The sequence below is a fragment of the Pongo pygmaeus genome, chromosome 18, assembly GCF_028885625.2.
Source record: "Pongo pygmaeus isolate AG05252 chromosome 18, NHGRI_mPonPyg2-v2.0_pri, whole genome shotgun sequence".
Lineage (NCBI taxonomy): Eukaryota > Metazoa > Chordata > Mammalia > Primates > Hominidae > Pongo > Pongo pygmaeus.
Window position 1 is genome coordinate 15863517 of NC_072391.2, and position 27995 is coordinate 15891511.

At 42.6% G+C, this 27995-nt stretch overlaps 1 protein-coding gene across 3 annotated transcripts in view; it reads right to left on the minus strand.

Annotated features, from left to right (window-relative positions):
* SHISA9 (shisa family member 9) overlaps positions 1–27995 on the minus strand; it is a 338038-nt gene that overhangs the window by 308478 nt on the left and 1565 nt on the right. For 2 of the 3 annotated variants that reach the window (XM_054454380.2, XM_054454379.2), the window contains exon 2: positions 14349–14476. In XM_054454380.2, the coding sequence (XP_054310355.1) occupies positions 14349–14476 (128 nt within the window). Of the gene's footprint in view, positions 1–14348; positions 14477–19517; positions 22689–27995 lie in introns of those variants that run through there. The other variant, XM_054454381.1, reaches the window with a different exon arrangement.

Here is a 27995-nt window from a genome sequence, read left to right on the forward strand (position 1 = left end):
AAACATAACTGTTAGAGATTTAATAGCCTGTTTGGCAATGAACTAAAATCAATATTGTGACCCTAAGCAGGAGATTATTAAGGTTACTTTGCATCACCAGTGTTAAGGCTTTTTTCATTATTATCCACATCAACACGACATAGTCATGTCATAAATATTAAACACACCCAATTCCCTCCTTAGTTTGCTTTCATGCTAGTAAAATTGAGAGTCAGCATGGATCAGGACATTAGGAGGCAAACTATGATACAGAGAAGCCAAAAGAAATGAAAAGGAGGGAAATGCTTTTGACAAAAATCAATTGTGATTGAATTGGTGGGCTGAACTTTGAAAACACTGCCTTTGTGTGACATTTCATAATCGCCAGGTAATGCTGGAATATGTATTCATGAGCTTTTAAATGTATGCAACATCTCTTGATACTCAACTTGGCATTTGCTAGACTCTGATAACAGCACTGAAGGTTTAGTCCACAAGAAATAAGATCCCAACGAATTGACAAAGAAAAAGTAATAGCAGCATTTACTTGATAAAATGTGCTCAGTATTGTATTTTGACAGCATTTATTCCACCTGAAAAATTTTTATAGAGCACTTCCTGTGTGCCAGGCACAGTTCTAGGCACTGGGAATACAGCAGGGAGTGGGACGAAGATTCCTGGTCTCCTGGAGCTAACATGTTGTGGGGAAAATGTGAAAGGAGCAAGTAGACAAGATGACTTTAGGTAGTATATGAACTATGATGAAAATAAAACAGTGACCTAATAGAGAGCGATGATGGTGAGATCTTTACATGGGCTGGGATATTTTCTGTAGGGAAGGCCCCCCAAAAAGATAACAGTTTACCCAAGACCTAAACAATGAGAAGGAGCCAGCATTGCAAAGATCTGGGGGAAGCTTGTTACAGGCAGAGGGAAGAGCGTATGTAAAACCCCTGAAGTGGAAGCAATTCTGGGACATTTAAAACATGTTTTTTTCCCTTCAACTTTTATTTTAAGTGCAGGGCTATGTGTGCAGGATGTGCAGGGTTTTTTTACATAAATAAATGTGTGCAGTGGTGGTTTGCTGCATAGATTATCCCATTACCTGGGTATTAAGCCCAGCATCCATCATCTTTTCTTCCTGATGCTCTCCCTCCTCCCAACCCCTGACAGGCCCCAGTATGTGTTGTTCCCCTCCCTATGTCCATGTATTCTCATCATTCAGCTCCCACCTAGCTGGTGCCCAGCCAACTCAAAACAGGGAGAGGGGTCCCTTGCTCCTGACTCTGGGCCATATCAGCACCATGGCCACCTTACCTTGGAGGGGCTGGGGAGCAAGGAGACTCCTAAGGGGCTTGGTGGTTTTGAGGCACGGTGGGCCAGCCCGTCCTGGGTCCTCTGCTCTATGAGGCTCTCCCTCCAGCTTCTATCTCTTCCCTCTTCTCTGTTCCTGCCCTCCTTCCCTATCCTCCTCCCCCATCTCTCTCCCTCTTCCTCCTCCTCCCACTTATAAGTGAGAACATGCGGTGTTTGCTTTTCTGTTCCTGCATTGGTTTGCTGAAGATAATGGCTTCCAGCTCCATCCATGTCCCTGCAAAGGACATGATCTCATTCCTTTTTATGGCTGCATAGTATTCCATGGTATATCTGTACCACATTTTCTTTATCCAGTCTATCATTAATGGGCATTTAGATTGATTCCAAGTCTTTACTATTGTGAATATTGCTGCAATGAACATACGTGTGCATGTATCTTTATGACAGAATGATTTATATTCCTTTGGGTGTATACCCAGTAATAAGATTGCTGGGTCAAATGGTATTTCTGCTTCTAGATCTTTGAGGACTCACCACACTGTCTCCCACAATGGTTGAATTAATTTACACTCCCACCAACAGTGTAAAATCATTCCTTTTTCTCCGCAACCTTGCCAGCATCTGTTGTTCTTTGACTTTAATAATAGCCATTCTGACTGACATGAGATGGTATCTCATTGTGGCTTTCATTTGCATTTCTCTAATGATCAGTGATGTTGCGCTTTTTCTATGTTTGTTGGCCACATGTATGTCTTCTTTTGAGAAGTATCTGTTCATTAAAACATGTTTTTAAAGAATGGTACCAGTATCTGAACTTAGCCACTTCTAAACTGATTAGCAGAACCAAAATGTTCACAAGGAACAGTTTGTTTAATATGCTTATGCAACTTCTTTGTCAGTTATTATCAAAGAATTGTTTGATGACCTTCTTTGACTTTGATATATGCACTAAATTTTTTAAAATAATGCCTCTGCAGAATGAGGAGCTTCCTCCATTCCTTGTTGCTATTCAATAAAGGAAAGTAAATACCACATGCTGCCCTTGCACAACTTCCAATTCAAGGGTTGTAGGCAATTCAATATTTTGTTAAAATGTCAAGAATATCTGAATATTTCAAAGGGCTTCCTTTGGATAATAGGTGAGGCATCAAAACTAGAGAAGTTCTACACCAATAACAGTGAAGTCCATCCCTTTTGTTCACATCCTTATGTCCGTCTTGGAGAACTGAAAAGTTAACACGTATTTCTGATCAGTAATTGTGTCCTAAATACTCAATGACTATTTTTAAAACAGTATTAACCAGACAAGTTTCATGGTTGTGTACCTTAAAGGAAGCTCATGCTTCTTCCTGGACCTCAGTGTCATTATTTGTAAAATGCAGACAATGGATGGTCTGATTATAAGGCCTATAAAGCACACATGCACACACACATACACACACACACACACACTGCCAACCTCTGCACCCCTAATGACAAGCCCCAGTGCCTAGTAATTAGTAGGTACTCAATAAATACTCATATATTAAGAAAAGAACCAAAAATGCAAATCCATGTTCTCATTTCCAACTGATTAGGGGCAAAAAAAAAAAAGAAGAAGAAAAAGTAAGGACAGTGGAATTAGTTTTTCATGAGGCTAACTTCATTTAACTTAGGCGTTGTCTTTTATTTTGAGAACTACTTCTAACCTAAATTATTTGATGTTAAGATGCCCTTATCTTTTTTGAAATGAAGGCAATTGTTTTTAAGTAGTTTCTTTTTACTTAATTTTCTTTTTTGGCAAAATCGAAAAGTCAGCACACTATGCTGGTCTCCAATTCTTCTAATTTTTTTAACTTTTAATCATCTTTGAAACCAGAAGTGTGGTATACCAAAGGCAAGATGGTACCTAAAGCTCCCTCCACCTCCAAAATGTGATGAGATAGACTTTTCTGGCTGGGTGGTTTGAACTGGATAACTCCCTCCATGGTGTGGTTCAGCACCGTGGACAGATCTATGGGGGTGGGAACTCATGTCCTTTTGTGGCCAAAGATTTGGATCTAAATAAGTAAAAAACAGGCAGTCATGGCGGTTCACACCTGTAATCCCAACACTTTGGGAGGCCAACGCAAGAGGATTGCTTGAGCCCAGGAGCTCAAGCTCAGCCTGGGCAATATAGCAAGACCCTGTCTCTACAAAAAAAAATAAAAATAAAAATTAGCTGACATGATGGCACATGCCTGTGGCCCCAGCTACTTGAGAGGCTGAGGTGCGCAGATCACATGAACCCAGAAGGGTAACACTGCAGTGAGCTGTGATCTCACCACTGCACTGCAGCCTAGGCGGCAGAACAAGACCCTGTCACTAGATAAATAAATAAGTAAAAAACAGCTATGCTTTGAGATTGGCAGTCTTGGTGTGAGCACACAACTCCAGACCTAATACCTAAAGTAATGAGTTTAAGTCTCCATTTAATGAAATATTCAGATTATGATTATACTTAGTTTCATTAACTGCATTCTCAGACTAATGTAATGGGATTTCCTTTTCACCTTGTAATTAACTTTATTGAGAATGCTTATTGGGAATTTTCTTTTTGGTAGTTTCCTAAAACCTTATTATAAGTTATTTTAATATATGTATTACGATATTAGTAATGTTACTTAATTTTATATTGGCTGTTATCATAAAAAGAAGAAAAAATTCAACACTAATCTATTCAAGGAACAGCAGGCTGACTGAAAAAAATCTGTATTCAGCTCCTAACAGCTGATCTTGAAATTTCGGTCCTCCCATGGCTGACCTGGCATTCTTATTTTCCAACCAAAAGCAGTATGGTCCTTGTAGAACAAAATCCTCTTCTCCCTGTATGCAATTTGTACAAAATTAATCACACCTGCAAGAAAGACCTATAGTCTAAGACAAATAGTCCTCCCCTCAGTCAGGGGTGGGCAAAGTCAGTCCATGAGAATGTTCTGCTTTTCTTCACTCTGATTCATAGCAAGTTGATGGGAAGTATTTTTCTTTCAGAGCAAAATATCTACTTCTCAGGAAAGGCTGTCCTAATATCTCTTCCCTCCCTTCTAGCCCCAATGTTACCAGGCACTATTTATGTTACTAGGCAGATGTTTTGTGGAGGCCTCCTTCTGGCTCCATGGCACCCTGAACTTAGTCCCACCATGCTACTTTGCAATTACTTGATTACTTTTCCATTTCTCCCACTGTACCATAAGCTCCAAGAGGATATGTCCTATTTATGTCTAATTCATCCTTGTACCTCCAATTCCTGGCACATTGACTGGCACATAGCAGGATTTTAATAAATATCAGCTGAATGTTGATTGAATAGAAATATTAATTACAGGAAAGCAAACAATTAGCTAAAATCTGAGTCCTCCAGGACAGAAATGGTGACTTTATCTCGGTTGGTCCATTTTCAAAGATGAATGTAGTCTAATCCTGCAATTCTCAGCAGGAATCAATAAATAAGGAAAACAAATAGAAAAAGAGGCATAATCTGGTATATCACCCAGTATAGATCCTTTAGAAAGGCATGAGAAAGGTCATAAATACAGTATAAGGTTTAAAGCCAGGTAGACATAAGTTCATGTCCATAGTTTGAATTACTCAGCAAATATCTCTGTGACCTTGGGCAGGTTACTTAAACTCTCTGAGTCACAGTTTCTTCATCTACAATATGTGAGTGCAATACACATTTCAATTATTTTATGAAGATGTTGTGAGAAGCAAAATGCAGGCCAGGCACGGTGGCTCACGCCTGTAATCCCAGCACTTTGGGAGGCCGAGGCAGATGGATCACCTGAGGTCAGGAGTTCAAGACCAGCCTGGCCAACATAGCGAGACCCCATCTCTACTAAAAAGAATAATAATAATAATACAAAAAATGCATGCATGTGATAAGTGCAGAAAAAAAGCAATTGTTTTATTTATTACTCCTTTCAATCCACACTAAGTATCAATGCTATAGTAGGCATTTCCTATCACTTAATCCAGATATTCCAATAGAAATGCTCTACCAAAAGAAATATATCCAAGGATAAGCTTTCCCTGGTATGGAAGGAACAGAACTTGGCATCTTTTAAACTAAACCAGACACTGTGTTGAGCACTTAGGCTTTCTTTACAAATAGTCCTACAGCTGGTTGGAAGCGCTTGGAAAAGGCAATGCAAATCTAATTAGGCTATGCCATGTGGCCAGCATTAGTAGCAATTTTTGAAAAGAGCCCAGGAGACAACTTACAGAAAGTGATTTTTTTCCCCTTAAGGGTTCTCTTTCTCTGTTGCTTGTACACACACACACACACACACACAATCTGATTTTCTGGGTGCAAATAAAAGACATGCTGGGGACCATACAGATTCTTACTGGCCTGGTCTGCCAGTGTAAACAAAATAATCAATAATTCCTAACAGAACAAAAGCTCATGTGTTTTAAATGGAAAGAGAAGAAAACCATAAGACAGGAACAAATGGCAAAGAATAGGACAGCTGCTCCATCCAAGCTATTTCCTTGGGAAGGAATTGACAGTTTCTTCATTTCTCATCTGCATTGAAACATTAGTAATAACAAACACTCCCATGCACACACACACACACACACATGGTGTTATCAACTGGCACGCAGAGCGAAAACATTTTCACTGTGAAGACAACTGCACGATGAATTCATGCCGATTTGTATCATTGTCCCCTAATGAACAGCCAACTTTAGCACCAATAGTCACTCATTCTACAAACAATATTAGTAACAACTAATATTTATGTTACCAGGCACTATGCTAAGTTCTTTACATGTGTTAATTAATCCTCACAACAACCTTGTAAGGTAGATATTGTTTTACTCCTTTTATAGAATGGGAAACTGAGGTTCAGAGAATTTGATTAATGTTTCCAAGACTGCACAGTGAACAAGTACGCAGCAAATACCCAATCTCGGTTGTCTACCCCTCAAGTCCATGTCCCCCACTTCTTCACTGCACTCCCTCAAAGCCGTGTTCAATGTCAGAGATCCATCTATACCACTGAATACCACACCTCAAGAGAAAAACCAATTTCTTGATCTAAAACAATCAAACTAATTTCAGGCTACTGTGCTGAACCTACAAACATATTTTAGCTAATCTAGTGTAGAGCATCCCCTCACTCTTAGTAACTACTTAATTTACTAACCCATATGCCAAAACCATTAGAATCATAGATCTTCAGATAGAACAACTAGTCTGCCCAACTGTGAAAAAGAACTAAGTTTCAGCAATAAGAATGTTGGTGGCTGTGACTTCATAGAAAAGAATCAAACCTTCACATGAGTTGGAATTAGCCAAGTTCTCTCAAAACTCAAAATCCTAAGAGTCCTAGAGTTTCACTGGGCTTTTAATCAAGCTTGTGCTAAAGAGTCATTCATATATTCATTCATTCAATAACTATCTATTGAATACAGCATATTGTCTAGGCATTGGAGATACAGGGATGAATAAAGCAAATGCATCCCTGCCCACCCCAAGGAAGATTCAAACAGCCATCTACCTCGCCTTTCCCTCCTCATGCACACCTTCCTTGGAGAACCTGCTCCACTACAGTGCAAAGGAATAATCCTAAAATGCACGCCACCCCACTCAACTGATGGAAGCAGGGTCAGACCACGGATCCATTGACTGAAGCCAGACCATTGACTGGCTGGAAACCATTCATATTCTCTCTCTCTCTCTGGATAATTTGGACTAAGAAAAGATGCTTTTCTCACTCTACCTCCTGAAATTCCCGAGATGGTCCTGATCCCTACCCCTCCTGAGACTCAAATATTCACCATGAGACAAAGCATGTGCAAGCTGTGGAGTCAGACAGATTTGGGTTTGAATCCTGGATCCTCTATTTATTAACTATGATGTCACTGACAACTCCTCTAATTTTTTTTTTTTTTTTTTTTTTTTTTTGAGATGGACTCTTGCTCTGTTGCCCAGGCTGGAGTGCAGTGACGTGATCTTGGCTCACTGCAAGCTCCACCTCCCAGGTTCATGCCATTCTCCTGCCTCAGCCTCCCAAGTAGCTGGAACTACAGGCACCCGCCACCACGCCCAGCTAATTTTCCTCTATTTTTTAATATGTTATTATATATATTTTCAAATAGGCACAAACATGGAATAGAATAATGAACTCCCATGTATTTGGTTAACCAGCTACAATAACTCTCAATATTTTTCCAACTCTGTTTCATTACCGTCTCCCAAAATTTCTTCTTCCTTTTTTTTTTTTTTTTTTTTTTTTGAGACAGAGTCTTGCTCTGTCATGCAGGCTGGAGTGCAGTGGCATGATCTCAGCTCACTGCAGCCTCTGCCTCCCAGGTTCAAGTGATTCTCATGCCTCAGCCTCTCAAGTAGCTGGGATTACAGGCATGCACCACCACACCAAGCTAATTTTTGTGTTTTTGTAGGCACAGGGTTTTGCCACATTGGCCAGACTGGTCTCAAACTCATGGCCTCAAGGGATCTGCCGCTTTGACCTCCCAAAGTGCTGGGATTACACATGTGAGCCACTGCACCTGGCCCTATCTCCCACAATTTTATATGGAGTATGTTTGAAGCAAACCTCAGTCATCATGGTAGATTAGTTCTTTAATTTCCACCAATCTCAATTTTCTCATTCATCAAATAGGAATATCTTCCATAGGCTTTTTTATTCATTGGACAGAAATGTATAGAGCTACTCGGGAGGCTGAGGCAGGAGGATTACCTGTGGTCAGGAGCTCAAGACCAGCCTGGGCAACATAGTGAGACTCATTTCTACAAAAATAAAAAATAAAATATATAGAGCTGCTGCCATGAGTCAGCACAGTTCCTGGTGGGGCAGGGGCGGTACAGTTGTGACAATACAAAGTATTTTCTCCCCTGCAGCTTACATTGTAGTAGAAGAAGCATAAATAAAATAATGAGTGAGACAACTTCAGAGAGAACAAAATGCTATAAAGAAAATGGGGGCCGGGTGGGGTGGCTCACACCTGTAATCCCAGCACTTTGGGAGGCTAAGGCAGGTGGATCACCTGAGGTCAGGAGTTCAAGACCAGCCTGGCCAACATGGTGACATTACATCTCTATTAAAAATACAAAAATCAACCGAGTGTGGTGGCATGTGCCTGTAATCCCAGCTACTCAGGAGGCTGAGGCAGGAGGATCGCTTGAACCTGGGAGGCAGGGGTTGCAATGAGCCAAGATCGTGCCACTGCACTCCAGCCTGGGTAACAGAGTGAGACCCCATCTCAAAAAGAAAAGAAAAGGATGGGGAAATGGGAAATAATGGATGACTTGAGGGGCAGAGGTAGATAGTGAAGTCCTCTCTAATGAGATAGCCACTGGGGTATGAGGTGAAAGAGGAAAGATCAGACGCACAGAGGCCTGGAGCAGTGTGCTGTAGGCATTAAGCACAACAGGTGCAAAGCCCCTGGGGCAGAATAGAGCCTGGCTCTTTGAGGGTTGATTGAGAACTAAATGAGCTAATACATTCAAAGCATGTAGTACCTTGCTCAATAAATGTTAGTTGTTAGTAAGACTGTAAATTGGATGTATATTTTGGAAACAGCTCTCTTTCCTAAAATGCCAATGGGTATTTCCATTTACTTAGCATATCTTTCAACAGTTTCTACTCCCAGAGGAAGACCCACCCACACTGCAAACATCTGTATCACAAGAAAAGGCAATAGAGTGTAGTGGTTATAATCACAGACCTTGGGGCCCTGACTGGCTCAGTTTAAATCCCAGTTTCACCACTAAGTAGCTATACAGGTAACTTTAGACAAGCCACCTAACCACTCTGAGCCTCAGTTTCCCCATCCTTATGATGGCGAAAACAATAGTATCAGCCTAATAAGGTTTTGAGGAATCCATGTTTTGGAGTTTTATAATGTTATTTGTATAAGTCACTGCTGATATTACACTATCTTACATATTTTTTACTGTTATATATGCCTTGATCTACACTTACCATTTTGCCAGCTTTGGCTAGGAAATTCCCCCAAAATTTTTTATTTTTTTTAATAGAGACAGAGTTTTACTCTGTCACCTAGGCTAGAGTGCAGTGGTGTGATCATAGCTCACTGCAGCCTTGACCTCCTGGGTTCAGTCTCCCACCTCAGCCTCCCAACTAGCTGGCACTACTGGTGTGAACTACCATGCCCAGTTACTTTTTAAATTATTTTTACTTTTTTTAGAGACAGGGTCTCATCTTATTGCCCAGGCTGGTCTCGAACTCCTGACCTCAAACGATCCTCCTGCCTTTGCCTCCTAAAGCACTGAGACTACAGGTCTGAGCCACGCTCAATCTCCCAAATATGTTAAAATACTTGGGAATATTTTCAAAAGTTAAGCGTAGGACATCCCAGGTGCCTCAGTAAATATGGACTCACAAATGGTCCTAGATATGAGCTATACAGCGTCTTCAGAAACTAAGCCACAGGTCTGCTTTGGGGTTCCTTGTAAATCCATTTGGGAACTATCCTAGAAGAGTCAGGGTGTGACTGGCTGGAAAAGCATCCTGCTCTTTCTGATGGATTTTATGTTCTAAAACATCAAGTCATCATTTTTCCTCACTTGCTCAGGTTATGCTGCAAAATAAATCATGTAACATCATGATTTATGTTATAGCATAATCCAGTTTCAAAGAGGGGTTGTAAGGGTATATGGGATATGAAAGTCTTTGTCCTGTGAACATATACAAGAGCACAGTCAGACCAACAACTGGTTCCATTCCAACACTGACCCAAATAGAGTAATTTCATGTAGATGTTTTTATAGACACTAGAAAACACGTTTTACACTGTGGCAGTAAAGGCTCTGTAATTGCTTCTGGCTTGTTTAGTGTTGTTTTCTGTCTTTGCCACATCATTATGCAATACTGCACAACCAAAATTCTATGATCAAAGTGTGCTCTACTAAAGACAACGTGGTATCCTGGATGGGACTTTAGAACAGAGAAGGAATATTAGTGAAGAAACTAGCAAAATCCAAACATGTCTACAGTTTAGCTAAAAGGAATGTACTCATGTTGATTTCTTAGTTTTGACAAAGGTACCTTGGTGATGTCAAATGTTGATATTGGGGAGAGTGGGTGAGGAGTATATAGAACTCTGTGTACTATGTTTTGTTGTTGTTGTTGTTGTTGTTGTTTTATGTTTGCTGGTACATAGTAGGTGTATATATTTGTAGGGTACATGAGATGTTTCCATACAGGCATGCAATGTGAAATAAGCACATCATGGAGAATGGGGCATCCATCCCCTCAAGCATCTATCCTTTCAGTTACAAACAATCCAATGACACTCTTTAAGTTATTTTAAAACTTACAGTTAAGTTACTATTGACTGTAGTCACCCTGTTGTGCTATCAGACAGTAGGTCTTATTCATTTTTCTGGGTACTATCTTTGCAACCTTTCTGCTGTAAATATTTTTAAAAGTACTCCGAAATAAAAACTGTATTTCTTTTATATATATATATATATGTACTTTAAGTTCTAGGGTACACATGCACAATGTGCAGATTTGTTACATATGTATACATGTGCCATGTTGGTGTGCTGCACCCATTAACTCGTCATTTACATTAGGTATATCTCCTGATGCTATCCCTCCCCTCTCCCCCTACCCACAACTTGGAACAAAAACTGTATTTCAAAAAGTGTGCTGTGAACACAAATGAGTGAGAAACATTGATCCAGGCTGTAGCCACAGCCCCTCACTCACGTCTTCCATCCTTAAGAAGACCAAATGGAACCTACATGCAGCCTGAACCCTGAAAGGGAGAGAGGGGTGTCACTGGCAGTCAGGGAAGTCGGGGTGTGGGAGGCAGGGTATGTTCATAGCATTTAAGGACAAAATGTGCCTTCAAAAACAAACGATAATTATATATAAGCTGAGGAGCATTTGCAGAAAATCACCATCTCACAGGAAACTACATCCTGTTAATCAAAGAGGTTGAGGCCCTTTTGATTATCAGACTAAATATTTTTAGGCAATATCACTGAATGCCTGGAAAGAACATGAACAGCATCCGCTGAAGAAAAATCCGTCTTTAGATAAAAAGGCAAGTCCAACATATCACAGGAAAAATCAACCCCAGAAAATTAATGTAGAAACGTTGACAAAAATTTTCTCTTTCCTCCCAGTTCGCCTTCACCCAAGTCTCTCTCCATGGCCCTCCTCCCAAATATCCAGATCTCTACACTGGCTATTGATTATCTTACCATTTGACTAAAACTTAAGGGAAAGAATAGAGAGAGACCTAAGGTTAATATTAAGATAAGAAGAGAGAAATAAATAGATGGAGATTAGTATTCTCTTAAAGCAATGTTGAGTGGGTGATTGAATAGACATGAAAATGACATTTAACTTGAGACTAGTGAATCCCCAGTCAAATCTAACAACTTGGATGTTCAGTGAAGAACAAACTGAAAATAGCATGACGTGCCCTTCTTGGTATCTCACAAATAGATGCATCATTCTTTCCAATTTGTGTAATGGTAAATCCTTGTAGATCTCATAATGTCCAGGAAAGGGTTTTATATTAAATGGGTGCATTCTGGTTCTGGCACGAAGGGCTGGTCTAATTTTCCATTTATTAGACTGGATACCTTCCCTTCTACTTTGCTATCAATCAAAATGTTCTCTGATGACTGCTTGGCTTCTTAAACCCTTAACTGATTAATATCAGTCATCTCGTCCTATTCTCTCAATGCGCTCCTCAAATCGTCTGTTCATCTGAACATACAAATGTTTTTCTGTATCTATAACATGTAAGCAGCTCCTGTAAATCAATAAAAAGATAAACAAGGAAATCTATTATTACTGTCAGCTACTGAATTAATGTGTCATATATATTAAGCTTATTAATATAAACCGGTCACCTGCTTCTTATTTTTGTTATTCAGATATTCCCAATATCTGACCTATTCATTTTTATAAAAAGGTCACATGCTTCTTATTTTTGTTATTCAAATATTCCCAACAATGCTAGGAAAGAAGAATTGGATCAACCTGGAAGGATTATATAAAATTAACATCTGTGGCAATTCTTGTAAGAATGCAGTGTTTGTAGCATGACTTCTAGAATTCTCCCCTGTAGCTTCCCAGGAATTCTCTAGTCTAGTGCTACCCAGTAGACTATTACGAGACACTTTCTCCCTTGACGTAAAAGATTACTGATTACTTAGGCACAAATACAGACCAAATGCAAGATTACAAATAAACCAAAGTAGCCTGGCGCAAGAGACTTCTGTCCCTGGACACCCATCTCTGAGCAGTAATCCATTTTCAGTACAACTTTCAATGAAAACGCCTTATGTAAGCAACATTCATTAAGGTTTCCTGCCCACCTGATGGAATGATGAAACTTAGGTGACTTCAATGAGTTTGTTATTTCATTTGAGTGCTGATTCAAAAATCATCCTAGAGATTGGAACTTCAAGGGAAAATCCTGTTAGCAATCACCTTTTACAGCCAAGGACTTAACACCCTTTCAGTTTCTCTGCTCTGTGATCATGTTCATTTATATATGATGTTTGAGACCGAAGCACACGACTAGGTTCAACTTATTTCCCAGTGCCAACTGAAAGAAAACGTGCTCATTTCCATTAAAGCCAGACTCGGACACAGCAACTGCCATGTCAGAATTGATGCCATTTACCGTATCTTTGGGGGGCTATGGGATTTGGTCATAAAACTTCCATTTGCTGGTGTATTTTGTTCGAAAATGTTGCTATTTCTCATACCCTTTTGTGATCCAGTTCATTAATAATGTTAAATTATTTAATATATTTAAACCTAAGACATTCTATTTGGTGGCCTATTTTTCAAACCATGCAAACATTGACTTTACTAACACACTGCAACAATTTCCAAACCATGAAAAATCATCACTAGGCAGAATCAGAGAATTCACATTGCCCAGGTCAAATTCCACAGGCTTCTTCCTCTACCCATTGAGCATAAGAATTTGCAACCAAACAGTCCAAAACTATGATTCAGCAAATAAAACACCCAGGCAACTCCTAGTGGAGCCTCAGCAAAGGCGACCCAGTCTGTAAAAATTTGCAACATTATAATTGTTTCGGTTTTCAGGAACCTCCAGCCACAACTAAACGCATCCTTTAAATTGTCTGGCTTTTATTATTTTAAACCAAACCCTCCACATTACTTGAATGTGGGGGTTACTTGAAAACATAATTACTGGGGTAACCACAGTAGTACATCATTGTCAAAAACTAAACAATCTTATTTTTTCTCCAGTCTCATAGGTCAGAGCATCAGCTCCATGATGTATATTGTATATACAGACCTTTGGAAGGAAAGAAAATCTTTGGGAGTATACCAAGATCCCCAATCATGCTCTGTGAAAAATACCTATTGAAACACAATAGCAAACACAGTTTTTTTTTCCCCTGGCAGAAGAATGGAAATGAATTTGCTGCTGTTGAATCATACAGAGGAACCTCAAATCAACAGGACCAAAATTCAATACCCACTCCCTGCACCCCCTACACATGGAATATTTTGTGGATTATTTTTATGAAACTCTAGCTTTACAAATAATAGACATAATTCTTCTGAACGAGTATTTCATAATTGAAAACAGCATGAAACCTAGAAGTCACAACTGGTCTACCTCAGGAGGCAGACATATAAGCGAGTAGACCATTGGCTAACAGACTGACTAGCTAAAATGAACTAACCCAATAATCCATTGGTTAACTAAGTACCCAACCATGATGAAACAACCGAGCAGGCCACTAATCTAGTTAATAAATCAATCAAGATGAACCAGTCGAGCAGTCTACTAGCTAAAAGTATCAATCATGTGAAACCAACCAAGTGGATCGCCATTTAACAAAGAAAGCAACCAACTGACATCTGATGATGCTAAATTCAGCTTCATCCAAAAGACATGAAAGAAAGCTTCCAACTTGCCCACAAAGAGCTCTTAACTAACCCAAGCACACTCCACGAAATCTGGCAACGTGACCACTGCTCAGGTCACCCCATGGGACTGGAAATGATTCATGCAGCTGTACTTACGAAGATTATTTATGGGGGTTCTCGTGTCCATGTTCTCATAATGCTGGACGTGGACAACGATGTTTAGGTCTCTCTCCATGTGATCAGTGTTGCAGTGGCCCTGTGGCCTCATGACATCCGCAAGGGCCCTGAAAGAAGAAAGAATTTAAATCTGTTCATTCAAAACACAATGATTGGCAGCTGCTATGCGCCGAGTACTGCAGTCGTGAACAAATGGCAAGGCGGATTACTCCATGGAGCCACCATTCTAGTTAGGGGTGGAGTAGAGAAAAACATAAGTAAATAAAATCACTGTAATTAGAGGTTACATAGGGACTTTACGCAGACTAGTGCATATGCTTCTCACAGCAGCCGTGTAATAACAGGACTATCTACCCCACGGAGTTTTTAAGAGGATTAAATGATGAATACATGTAATATCTCTGCACTCCATAGATTTAGTTCTCTCTTTATATCTAACACTAGATACAAACCCTTCATGTACAGCAATGGCCCAGTATTAGTAACAGTAGATAACATTTATTATTTGCCATAAGCCAGGCACCACGCTAATCGCATTACATGTCTTAACTAAACAAAACAGCACAAAACACATTATGAGGATTATTACTCCTTGCAGATGAGTAAACAAAGGCTCAGAGAGGTGAATCGACCTGCTCAAGGTCACAGAGCCAGTAAGTTGTGGCACAAGAATTTGAGCCTGAGTATTTTCGGAGTGTGCAGGGGGATGGAGACACAATTCAACTTATGACAGTGACCTTCATGATTAGATGTAAACTTAGCAAAAAAAAAAAAAACACAAAAAAACAAAACCTCAGTGTTCATACGTAGAACAGACCAGAGAGCTGTCAAACAGATACCGCACCCAAGATCAGACCTACCAACGCATTTTTTTCTCTTTACACTCCATCATGTGTTTATTTAGATTATATGAATATCCTTGAAAGATATATATTTTTGTAGGTATTGTTGTATATGTGTGTGTCTTTTACATTAACAGTGTTTTTACCATAAACCTCATTCTGTTTCTTCCTTTGTTCACACGTGAGCGTTAGCCATATTGCTGAAGGTGAAACCCCTTCATCCCTTGCAGCCGCTGCGTAGCATTCCATCATATGCAATCCCCACATTTCACTTACCTGCTGGAATGAGTCTTCATATGCAATAATTAGTACGGTAGAGGAACTGGCCCATCAGAAACACATCAGAATGGATGGCAGCTACAAACAGCTGCCATCATTGCAAACCAGCAGACTATCAGCCCCATTTGTCATTTCCATAATTACGGCCATCTAGATGGTCACCAACTCCCCAGCCCCGATAAACAACACTGCAATAAACATCTTTTTTTTTCTTCAGATAGGGTCTTGCTCTGTCACCCAGGCTGGAGTGCAGTCGGTGTGATCATGGCTCACAGCAGCCTCGACCTCCTCAGCCTCCTGAATAGCTGGGACCACAGGCACATGCCACCACGCCCAGCTAATTTGTTTTATTTTGTAGAGACGTGGTCTTAGGGTCTTACTATTTTGACCAGGCTGGTTTCAAACTCCTGGCCTCAAGTGATTTTCCCACCTCCACCTCCCAAAGTGTTGGGATTACAAGCACGAGCCACCGCAGCTGGCCAATAAACATCTTCATACCGGCCTCCTCTGTACCACAGAGAAGTTCTCCAGGGTGCAAACCCACAAGTAGAATTGCCGTGTTTGGGGATATACCCCCATGCCCTTAGCTGGCCAGAGCCCTCTAAGCCCACACACTGGGAGACAGAGTAGGAAGAGGAGCTGTTTGGGGGAAACCCACGCAGACCACCCATGAATTCAGCAGGCCCAGCCTGTCTGCTGGAATTTACTGCACTACAGCAGCGATTCTCAAACAGTCCACCTATCAACAGTGTCAGTGTCCTGGCAGTGTTGCCTGGGAACTTGTTAAGATGCAAATTTTCAGATCCATCTAGCCCTACCTGAGTCAGAAACTACAGGGGTGGAGTTCACCTAGCAACCTGTGAGAATCTGCTACACGTTCAAATTTGAGACTGTGCTAAGGCCACAGAGGACCCAAGCATGGGGAACTGTCGATCACGGGGCAATGAAATGATGGGGTAAGAACTAGAGCTGGTGAGGAGACATCTCGGCTGTGAGACAGAGTTTACATAGGGACTTTACGCAGACTAGTGCACATGCTTCTCACAACAGCCGCGTTGTGAGAAGCCAGAACAGCAAGAGCCCCACATGAAAGAGAGGAAAAGATTGAGTCCGCTAAGAGACAAGAGAACAACAACAGCTCTCATTCTTTCATTGTTTCAACAAATATTTATCATCTACTATGTGCCATGCACTATATAAGGCCCTGAAGATACAGCAGTGCCCAAGATGAACAAGGTTGCTACCTTCCTGGAGCTTATATTCTATGGGAGAAGATTTTTTTTTTTAAAAAAAAAAAAAACATGTTAAGTAGATAAACTACCGGGCGCGGTGTCTCACGCCTGTAATCCCAGTACTTTGGGAGGCCGAGTCAGGCGGATCACGAGGTCAGGAGTTCGAGACCAGCCCAACCAACATGGTGAAACCCCATCTCTACTAAAAATACAAAAATTAGCCAGGCGTGGTGGTGCATGCCCCTAGTCCCACCTACTCGGGAGGCTGAGGCAGGAGAATCACTTGAACCCGGGAGGCAGAGATTGCAGTGAGCCGAGATCGCGCCATTGCACTCCAGCCTGGGCAACAGAGCAAGACTCCATCTCAAAAAAAAAAAAAAAAAAAAGAAAAACAAACAAACAAAAAAGAAATAAATAAACAAGGGCTGCAAATCAAATAAATAAGAGTAATTGATCAAGAGAGCCTGGGACACAGCAGCAATTTCCACAATAGCCAACAAGTGGAAACAAACTGAATGGCCGTCAGCTGATGAATGGACACATGAGATGTACTACAGGAAATGGAATATTCTCCAGCCTTACAAAGAAATGAAGCACTAGTACCTGCTACAACGTAAATAAATCTTGAAAATATTATTCCCAGTGAAAGAGGCCAGACACAAAAGGCCACACATTGTATGATTCCATTGATACCCAATGTCCAGAACAGGCAAATCCATAAACATGGAAAGTAGATTCATGGTTGCCAGGGGACACGGGGAGGGGAGAGGAAAGTGGCTGCTAATGGATATGGATTTTTTTTGTAAGGGTGATGAAAACCTTATTAGAATTAGATACTGGACTTGGAGTAAGTAGTGATGATGGTGGCACAACCTTGTAAGTATTAGGTTGCTGCAAAAAGAATTGCGACTTTTGCCATTAGAAGTAATGACAAAAATGGGCTGGTTGCAGTAGTTCACACCTATAATCCCAGCACTTTGGGAGGCCAAGACAGGTAGATCACCTGAGATCAGGATTTCAAGACCAGCCTGGCCAACATGGTGAAACCCCATCTCTACTAAAAATACAATAATTAGCTGGGCGTGGTGGTGGGCGCCTGTAATCCCAGCTGGGGCAGGAGAATTGCTTGAACCCAGGAGGTGGAGATTGCAGTGAGCCGAGATCACGCCACTGCACTCCAGGCTGGGCAACAAGAGTGCAACTCAGTCCCCCTCCCCCCCGCCAAAAAAAAGAAGTAATGACAAAAACCACAATTACTTTTGCACCAACCTATATATTAAAAACCATTGAATCGCATACTATACTTTTTTAAAGTACACTTTTTAAATATACCAAAAACCACTGAACTGTATACTTTTTTTTTAAGTTACAAATAGACAGAAAGAAGGGAGAGATTCGGTGTAAATCAGGAAATGCCTTTGTGAGGGGGTGACACTGGAGATGGGCCTTGAACACGGAGGAGTTGGACACATGAGGATGATGGGAAAAGCATTCCGGGCTGAAAGAACAGCAAGTGCAAAGGCCCTGAGACAGAACACAGCTGATATATTGGGAGAACAAGCAAGAAGGCCAATGGAACTGGAAGAGGGCCGACGAGCAGGGGCACGTGACACAGTGTCCATCAGCAACACCTGTTTCACAGAGTGAAATACTACCCACGTGAATTCACTAAGCAGTGTGGGGATTGGGAGGAGATGCAATCCTGAACGTCTTTGAAATCAAAGTTTGGGCTCCTTGCAACCTCCGTGCAATAAGCAGGGTCTGAAACTCTTTCTTTCCCTGTAGGGAAAGGGGCTACAGGGAAAGAAAGTTTTGAGACAAAAGACAGAGGCCTTCCAAACCTAACTTGCCTTTTTCACTTGTAAACAGGCTCTTCATGCTGAGCTTCAGGGGATCGCTGAATCCTCTGAAACTGGATAGAAATTGTGTTTGTGCATGTTTCTCAAGCAAGATGCCATCACTTTTATCGGATTTTCTAAGGAGTTCCCCACTCTCTCGCGCCCCAAAACTCCAAACTATTCAGGCTTTCGAAAGGATAACAAAGTACGTAATCAGAATGGCTACTGTGAACTTGGTCATTTCTGCCATCCGCAGATCCCCTGGGCTTCTCCTGAGTACCAAAATTTGTGAAATTTCAGCCCAAAAGCCCAAGGACACTTTTCCCCAGGGCAGCCCTTCCTAGAGTGTGCGGCAGAAATGAAGTCTTTAGGGACCTTCATTTCCTGGACAGAGTCTTTAAAGTGCGGCTCGCTCACTCCAGGGACTGCATAAACCGATTTGGTATGGGGGAAGGAAATGTCAGAAATTTTTGTATGATCTTATGTGTACTGATGCTGGCACCCACTCCCAGAAGGCCCATGTAAGATGGCAGGAATGAGGAACCTTGGACCAAGGAAGATGACCACCAGCAGTCCCGTCGCTGGGATGTGCTGCCTGTATGGCAATTATATGTGCCCCCAAAGGGGATGCACAGATTAAATAATTTATTAGCTTGGGGTAAAAGTAATTGCGGTTTTTGACATTGAAAGTAATGGCAAAAACCGCAATTACTCTTGCACCAGCCTAATACTTTTGACTTGGCTAGCCATCACAAAGCAGACATGTGGTTTAAAAATGCCCCCTTCTTAACAAAACCACAGCCTGAAGATAGCACTGATCATGCAAGCACAAGAAAACACTAAACTGGACCCCCCTCCCCTTCTCTTCAAAAGCTTTTCACAAGGGTAAAACAATGACGGTCTATTGAGATCAAAACAAAGTCAGATAAAAATAATGAAAATGCTCAGGAGGAATGGTTAAAATCCAGATTTTTTTTATTAATGATAAACTTCACCCTTCAGTGTACATTATGCATTGAGATAGTAACTAATGATGGTAATGAAGTCATCACAATTAGCAACAGGTTTTCAAATAATATTTATTTCACCCTCAAGCTTGGTTTGAAATTTCTGTCCTTATGTATGCTTCATAATGTACCTAATCATTGTTCATGGGTTCATGCATATGCTTATAAATGTGCCTATATTGGGATGCATACAAAAAACATTTTATAGACAGGGATGTGCTGAAAAAATATAATGAACTGGACAGTAGAAAGGACCAACTATGTGCTCCAAGCCACACAAATGCCTAAGAATTTGGCGTTTGTTTGTGGCACATAGTTTGAGTGCTTCTCAGATGTTAAGTTGCATCCAGATCAAATGGGGATCTTGTTAAAATGCAGATTCTGAATCAATAAGCAGGAGGTGGGGCCTGAGATTCTGCCCAAGCTCCCAGAAGATAAAAATGCTGCTGGTTCACAGGCCACACTCCGAGTGACAAGACCCTAAGGGTACTGTGATGGTTAGTGTCATGTGTCAACTTGACTGGGCCACGGGGTGCCCAAATATTTGATCAAACATTATTCTGGGTGTTTCTGTGAGGGTGCTCTTGAAATAGATTAACATTTAAGTCAGTAAGCTGAGTAAAACAGGTTGCATTCTAATGCCAGTAAGACAGATTGCCCTTCTAATGCAAGTGAGCCTCAACCAATCATCCTAAGGCCTGGATAGAACAAAACGCTGACCTTTGCCCCAAAAAGAGAGAATTCTCCTGCCTGTCGGCCTTCAGACTTGTACAAGAACAGAGGCTCTGGAGATTTTGGACTTTCCAATTCCTTATAATGAATCTCTTTGTATATTTGTTGTTTCTCTAGAGAACCCTGTCTCTTGCAGTTACCTGAAGAAGAAGCTACACTTTTTCTTGATAGCCTTCCACCCAGTTCAGGAGAATTATGTTGAAACATAATTGTTTGTTTAAAACAACAATTACGTTGAAACATAATGATGTTGCCATTTTTGAAGCTGAAATGACTGAATATTGAAAATTTCACGAGAGAGTACTGAAAGCTAGTACTAGAACCAGTACTTTCTTATGAAAGCTAGTACTAGAACCAGTACTTATAAAAGTGCTGGCTCAACTTTCTTGTACATTTCCTTGTGTGTTACCTGTCTCCTGATATTTGGCTGTTTGCTCTGCAAGGGCAGCGATTGCTTTTGTACTATTCATGGTTATCTCATATCTCTCAGCACAGTGTTGGGCATAAGTTAGATGTTCAGTAAATACCTATTGAATGAATGAATTAATTAATTAATTGGGAGATACTTTGTTGTGCCAGGTAAACCAGGATATCAAATGCAGAACTCTTACTTGCCAAATACTGAACTAGGCACTCAGAATCCAACTATGGAGTGGAAGAGACAATTGTGGTCCCTGTGTGTCTTACTATGAATGATAAAAGGGCCAGGCGCAGTGGCTCACGCCTGTAATCCCAGCACTTTGGGAGGCTGAGGCGGGTGGATCACTTGAGGTCAGGAGTTCAAGACTAGCCTGGACAACATGGTGAAACCCTGTCTCTAATAAAAATACAAAAATTAGCCTGGCATCGTGGTGGGTGCCTGTAGTCCCAGCTACTCGGGAGGCTGAGGCAGAAAAATCGCTAGAACCCAGGAGGCAGGGGTTGTAGTGAGGCAAGATCACACCACTGCACTCCAGCCTGGGTGACAGAGTACGACTGTGTCTCGAAGGGAGGAAGGAAGGAAGGAAGGAAGGAAGGATGGGGAAGGGAAGGAGGGAAGGAGAGGGATAATGGAAGGAGACAGATAATAAACTAGTAAACCAGTAAATTAGCAAGTCAATTTTAGACCATAATGTAAAAATGACGCAAATAACACTGACTGGGTGATGGGCTGGAGTGTGTCAGGCTGGGGTGGGAAGCAACTAAGCCTGGTCAGGGACGGCTTCTCAGAGAAGATGACATTGGAGCTGGGACCCTGGTGATGAGGAGGGACCAGCCACACAAGGGCCAGTGCAACAGCTCCAAGGTGGGAATGAGCTTAGCTTATCCAAGGAACAAGAAGAAAATGGTGCATCTCTTTTCTTTCCAATTACAATGATAAATATATGACACCAATATTTCCAAACAGAACTCAGAGTCCCAGTATCTTGCTTCAAAGCCTCCAGGTATCCCGATGTCCAATCTATGTGTTGACTTTTAAACACTTGAATAGAGTTCCTGAGCACTTCTTTTTGTACAAGAAGCATCATTTATTTTTCAAAAATGCAAGGGAAATGGGCATGAGTGAGCTTTCTAGAGTAATGGTTACACAGGTGTAGACATTTGTCCAAGCTCATCAAACTATACACTTACAATGTGTGCATTTTATTGTGTAAATTATACTTCAATGAAGTTCAGTTTTAAAATGCAAGGACTCAGTGCCCAAAGAGAAGTCAACATACCCTGCAAAGAAAAATAAATTAAGACTTTTCTGTGGCCAACAGTAGATGCATGCACACATGGACTTCTCCAGCCTGGGAAGCTGGTCAAAGCCTTAGGATAACCACAAATGCATAGAAAGATGGGAGGCAGGAGAGAAACTGGAAGGCAAAAGGCAAGAGGAGGAGATGCATTTATCATTATTTGTTGCTATTTCTTTGCAAGGGGTGCCAGTTCTTCTGAAGCATGTTTTAAAAACACACAGGACCCTGCTCTGCCATTTGCCACTTGGATTTCCAATTCTGTTTGAAGGTGGACAAAATAATGACATGTGTTCCCTACTGGCTTCAAGTGTAGAGTGCTTCAAACATGTGCTTCTGTCCCCAAGGTCATTTCTCACCAACGCCTCCACCAAGACGTCTGGGCCTGCCAGGGCCGATATAGAAAGCATTCCTAGTCTTCATCTTAATGGTAGCTTCTTGAACTGGCCCCAATGCATGTGCTGTTGTTTGCAGGGCATCAATTACTTCTTTGTGATCTGAGAAGTCTGGAATTCCTGCAGGTTTGCACTCAAACGCAGTGCAGCCTAGCGGTCAAGGATCCATGCACTCAGACTGTCCAGGTTTGAAGTCTGACACTCCACTCACCAGGGGCAGGTTCATCCTCTTGGAAAGAAATTTGTGCCTCCGTAAACAGCAGATTGTCATAGAGCCTACCTCATGGGGGAAGGGTGTGAAATTAAATGAGAATTTATACATAAGCTTATGGCAAAATTGCAAAACCAACAAGGATTTTTCAACACCACTTAGGCCAACACTTTGCAATGTATTTAATGTAGTCACATATAGACCCTCCCTCCTATTCTGCACATGCCAGCCCGTCCCACTCAGATTCAAATGCAAGTCCAGAGAGGTTAGGAGACTCGGTCAATGTCACACAGTTAAATAAATATAGCAGAGCAAGGGTTAGTAACCGAGATCCAGATGACAACATAATTCTCTTCAGTAGACAAGAGGTAGAAAATTTCAATAATAAGGATAGTGATAAAAGGGTAATAGTTGCTGAGCAGTAGCCATGTGACAGGTCCTGTGCTCATTGTTTTCCAAGCCCTGTCTCAGTGAATCCTCCACCTGCAGACAACAGCCTGAGACTCAGAGAGGTGAAGCAACCTTCTCAAGGTCACACAGCTATTAAGTGGCTGAGCTGAGATTGAATCTCAGGCCATCTGACTAGAGTCTGCGCTATTCAGACCAACTTAACTGACTCTCTAGGGGCTGCAGTTAACATAACAGAGTGAATTGGGTGGAGGTGGTGACTGAGATGAACCCAAGAGCTTCCTGAAGGGGGCAGTCATCACTTAGTGGCAACCAATAGCTCCTGTGTGAAAATGCAGATCCAATGTCACCAGACCCACTGAGTTCTCATGAGAAATCAGGAATCTGGATTCCTGGGTGAAATCTCCCAGTTTGTAAATGTTGGCAACTGAGTCTCACTTGGTTTTAAAACACCAAGCATAATAGAGACTAAAGAGATTTCACAGCCAAATACAATGAGCTAGGTCCTGATGTGCAAAACGAAGCTCTGAAAGACTTTTTTTTGTAAGAGTGAGAAATTTTTAAATGACTGGATGTCTGATGATATTATGGGATTTTTGTTCTTTTTCCTGGGTGTGATAATGGAATTGTGCTGTGTAGGAGAATGCCCTTGCTCTCAGGAAAGCCCCATGCTGAGATATTAGGGACCAAGTGTCATGTCTGCAACTTATTTTCACATGTTTCAGCCAAGAAAGAAAGAAGAAAGGGAGGGAGGGGAAGAGGGAAGGAAGAAAATGAGAAAGGGAAGATGAGAAGAGGGCAGGGGAAGGAAGGAAAGAGAAGGGAGAAAACGGAAGGGAGAAGGGAGGAAAGAAAAAAGAAGGAAAGAAGGGAGGAAGGGAAGAAGACAGAAGGAAGGAGGGGAGGAAGGGAAGAAGGAAGGAAGAGAGGAAAGAAAGGAAGAAGGAAGTAAGGAAGAGAGGGAGGGATGGAGGGAGGGAAGGGAGGAAGGGGGATGAAGGGAAGGAGGGAGGGAGGGAGGGAAAGGAAGAAGAGAAGAAGAAAGGAAGAGAGGAAGGAAGGAAGGAAATAAGGAAGGAAAAAAGAAAGGAGGGAGGGAGGGAAGGAGGGAAGGGGGAAGGGGGATGGAGGGAAGGAGAAGGGAAAGAAAAAAATATGGAGAGAGTGTGTGAGCAATAAAGCAACTATGACAAAATACTAATAATTGTTCAATCTAAGTTAGTGGTTCTCAACTGGGGCCAGTTTTTCCCTTAGATAACATTTTTCACTGTCACACTGGGGTGTGCAGCGTGTGCTACCAGCATCAGTGGGCAGAGACCAGAGACGCCACCAAATATCTTGCCATGCACAGGACAGCCCCGCACAACACAGGATTCTCCAGTCAATAGTGCCAAGGTTGAGAAATCCTCATCTAGATAAAGGATCTATTGAAGTTATTTTATGATTTTTCAAGGTTTTTTTGTATGTTTAAAACTTTTCACAACACAAAATTGAGGAAAACTTAAAAATAAAAACACCTAAATAGAAATACCTTGCAGATCAAGCAAAGCATGTCTACATGGTGTGGTATCCATAGCTGGCTGCCATGTGCAGTCATTTATTCTAATAAATAGTGACTGACTGTGGCTGCTCTTGCAGCTGCTCAATGGGCGTTTGTTCCGTTCTTACAAGATCCCATGCGAGCCTCCCCCCCACCGCTTCCCGGAATTGCTGTCTTTCTCCTTTTCTCAGCCCTAATTAACCCAGAAGCAAGCAGGCCACAGGCCCAGGACTCGGAACCTGTAAATTGGTATCTTGGAGGCCTCTGCAGCAAAACCCAGGTTTACTGGTCACTAGGGGCAAAGTTTATAATGGGGGTGCGACAACATGCTTTATGTCTTTCAAGAGAATATGCTTTCAGTCCGGATGAGAACAAACCACCATTCAGGGTCCCTTGCAGCTCCAGACAAAAATTAAGAGGCTGTGACTGGCAGGTTAATTTCACCTGGAAGCTGCTTTGCGTCATAGCAGCTTCTCATATGCCAAGCTTGGCATGTTGACACCCACTGGAGCATCCCTTGGCACAATCTGGCAAAGGCTACTGAGTCAATTGCCATAGCTGGGACTCCAAGTGATTAACTGCGTAAGCAGCCCAGGATGCATTTGGCAGGTACCTGGAGCAGTCCCAGCATTACAGAAAGGTTATATAGGTTGAGAAACAAGCAACAGAATGCAAATACGGCCAGGCACAGTGGCTCATGCCTGTAATTCCAGCACTTTGGGAGGCAAAGGTGGAAGAATCGCATGAGGTCAGGAGTTCGAGACCAGTCTGGCCAACCCCAGGCCAGGTGGAACCCTGTCTCTACTAACAATTCAAAAAAATTAGCCGGGCGTGGTGGTGCACGCCTGTAGTCCCAGCCACTCAGGAGGCTGAGGCAGGAGAATCACTTGAACCTGGAAGGCGGAGGTTGCAGTGAGCGGAGATCCTGCCACTGCACTCCAGCCTGGGTGACAGAGCGAGACTCTGTCTCAAAAAAAAAAAAAAAAAAGCAAATAAAATAAGAGATTCACAGTGGTTCCTCTCCTTTCTCCTGGATTAATTTATCCATCCCTCAACCCTGTGAAATATCCCCAAACCCAAGACCAATGTTTCCCCAAGTGTGGACCACTTTATCTCAGAGCCATTAGGGGAGTGCGGGTTGTTAAACGAAGATTTCTCGAGCCCACCCAGAACCTATTGATTCACAATCTCTGTGGATAGAACTCAAGAATCTGCATTTTAGGACACTGCCCCAGATCCTGACGTTTATTCAATCTGAAAACATCTGTCCCAGACACAATTAAAACGAGGAGACTGGTAATGCACAATTTCCTAACTGTGCGACCTTGGACACAGCACCTCACCTGAGCCATGATTTTCTTGCATGTATATGAATATTAAAATAGTACCTGTCTCATAAGATAGTTGTGAGAACTAAATAAGAAAGTGTTTACTTGCACACACACACACACACACACACACACCCCCAGTACAGTGCCTGGCTCCCTGTACAGTGCTCAGCAGGCATTAGTTCCTTTTCCTTAACAGTGACTGGCTGCACATTAGCATCACCTGGAGAGCTTTTCAAGTTGCAGATGCAACCGGGCACAGTGGCTCATGCCTGTAATCCTAGCGCTTCGGGAGGCTGAGGAGAGGGGATCACTGGAGGTCAGGAGTTCAAAACCAGCCTGGTCAACATGGTGAAAACCTGTCTCTACTAAAAATACAAAAAAAAAAAAAAAAAAATACAGATGCTCAGGTCCCACCCTAGAGATTTGGATCTAAGTAGCCTAGGGTGGGACCCCTGGTGACAGGATTTTTTTTATAAAACATTCTAGGTAATACTACACAGCAGTTACAGTTGAAAATCATACCTCAGAAGCTGCCAGTAAGAATCAACAACTCTCTTTTCAGGAGTATGCACTTCCACTCCATTCTGGAATTCTCAAAAATGTATACTGGGAGGACCTGTGTTGAGGCTCTGGTACCCTAGGACTGGGTCCCCTAGATTCTGCCACCAGGCCAACCCTCCCTATACCTGCAGAAGAAAGTAGCTGCAACCCGCTCAGCTGTGGTCATTTTTCCCCCAGCAGAGCTGCATGGGGGCAGGACCAGGAAGTTGGGCCCTTGGGTAACCGGTAGAGAGCTGTCACCAGAACACCCAGATCAAAGAGGGCTGATCTAGCATCACTTTCTCCCACAGATGCCCGAAGCTTAGCTCCTCTCCCCACCTGCTCACCTCCCGTCCGGCCAACCATCAAGGAGGACTCTTTTAAGAGCTGGTTCGCGAGGACAGGGCTTGGTGGAGATTTCAGCAGTAGTTAACCAAATCTGCAAGGCAGCCTACCTGTCTCGGAGTCAATCTTTCCCTACCAAGGCGACACCCGCTGCTGCAGTCCTGAGACCACTTCTCCCCTCATCTTAACACAGACCCGGGGAATTAACAGGGACTGGCCTGGCCGGTGGAGCTGGGGGCAGGACACCCTGTGGTTGCGGAAGGTGGGCGGGGCCAGAGCTTTACTCCTTTAGTAGGTCAGGGTTTCTATAAAGCCCCTCGGAGCTTACTTCTGTGCAGCAAGACCCCACCATCCACCCACAGCGCCCTGCTGACCCAAACCGAGAACTTCCTCACCTCTTCCCCCAAAATCTCTTCTCTCTGGGAAAAAAAAAAAAAATCTCATCGGATACTCTGCGTATAAATAGAAAATAATTACTAGTGAGGTGGTGATGTTCCTTTGCCTATTTTTGGTGGGCCTCTTTGTTCAGATTTTTTAGGCATCACACGGAGCGCGTGCACACACGCGCGCGCGCACACAGGCCCCCGGCAGAGGGGGCGCGGAAGAAGGGGTGGGGAGAGGGTAGAGGAAAACACAGCGACTTCGTTGCCCAGACTCGGAAAGGGGACAGTTAAAGCTTATGCCCCAACCATCCAGCTGTTCGCAGGCCGCTAGTCGCTCCTTCCACCCCGCCGCCCGGACCTCACGCCAACCCCCAGCCTCTCCCGCGGCCGGGGGCTCAGTTCTCCTAGTGGCTGAGTCCTCCGCCTCCAAAGTTACGGAGTTTGCGAATCGATTTAGACACTTAAAAGAAAAAAAAAAAAAAAAGCAAAAGGCAAATAGCTCCATTAATCCCCTAAAGCCTTCTCCCATCTGCTGCAACTAGCTGGTGCTGGGGCTTGCATAATGAACAAGGCAAACCCGAAAGTTGACGAAATCAGGGTGCTTGGAAGTGAGGGCGCGCGAGGAGGGGGCTCGGGCCCCCGGAGTCCACGCCAGCCAGGGCAAGGGGCTCAATCTGCAGCGATGGCCACGGCCCCGGGCAGGGAGAAGTGGTGGCCAGAGAAAGGGATGAGGTGGGTAAAGGGGCGGGGGCAGCTGAGGTCCCAAATCCAAGGACCGCGAAGCTCTGGGAAAGCGAGGCGGCCGCTCCAAGCAAGGCTTTTGTT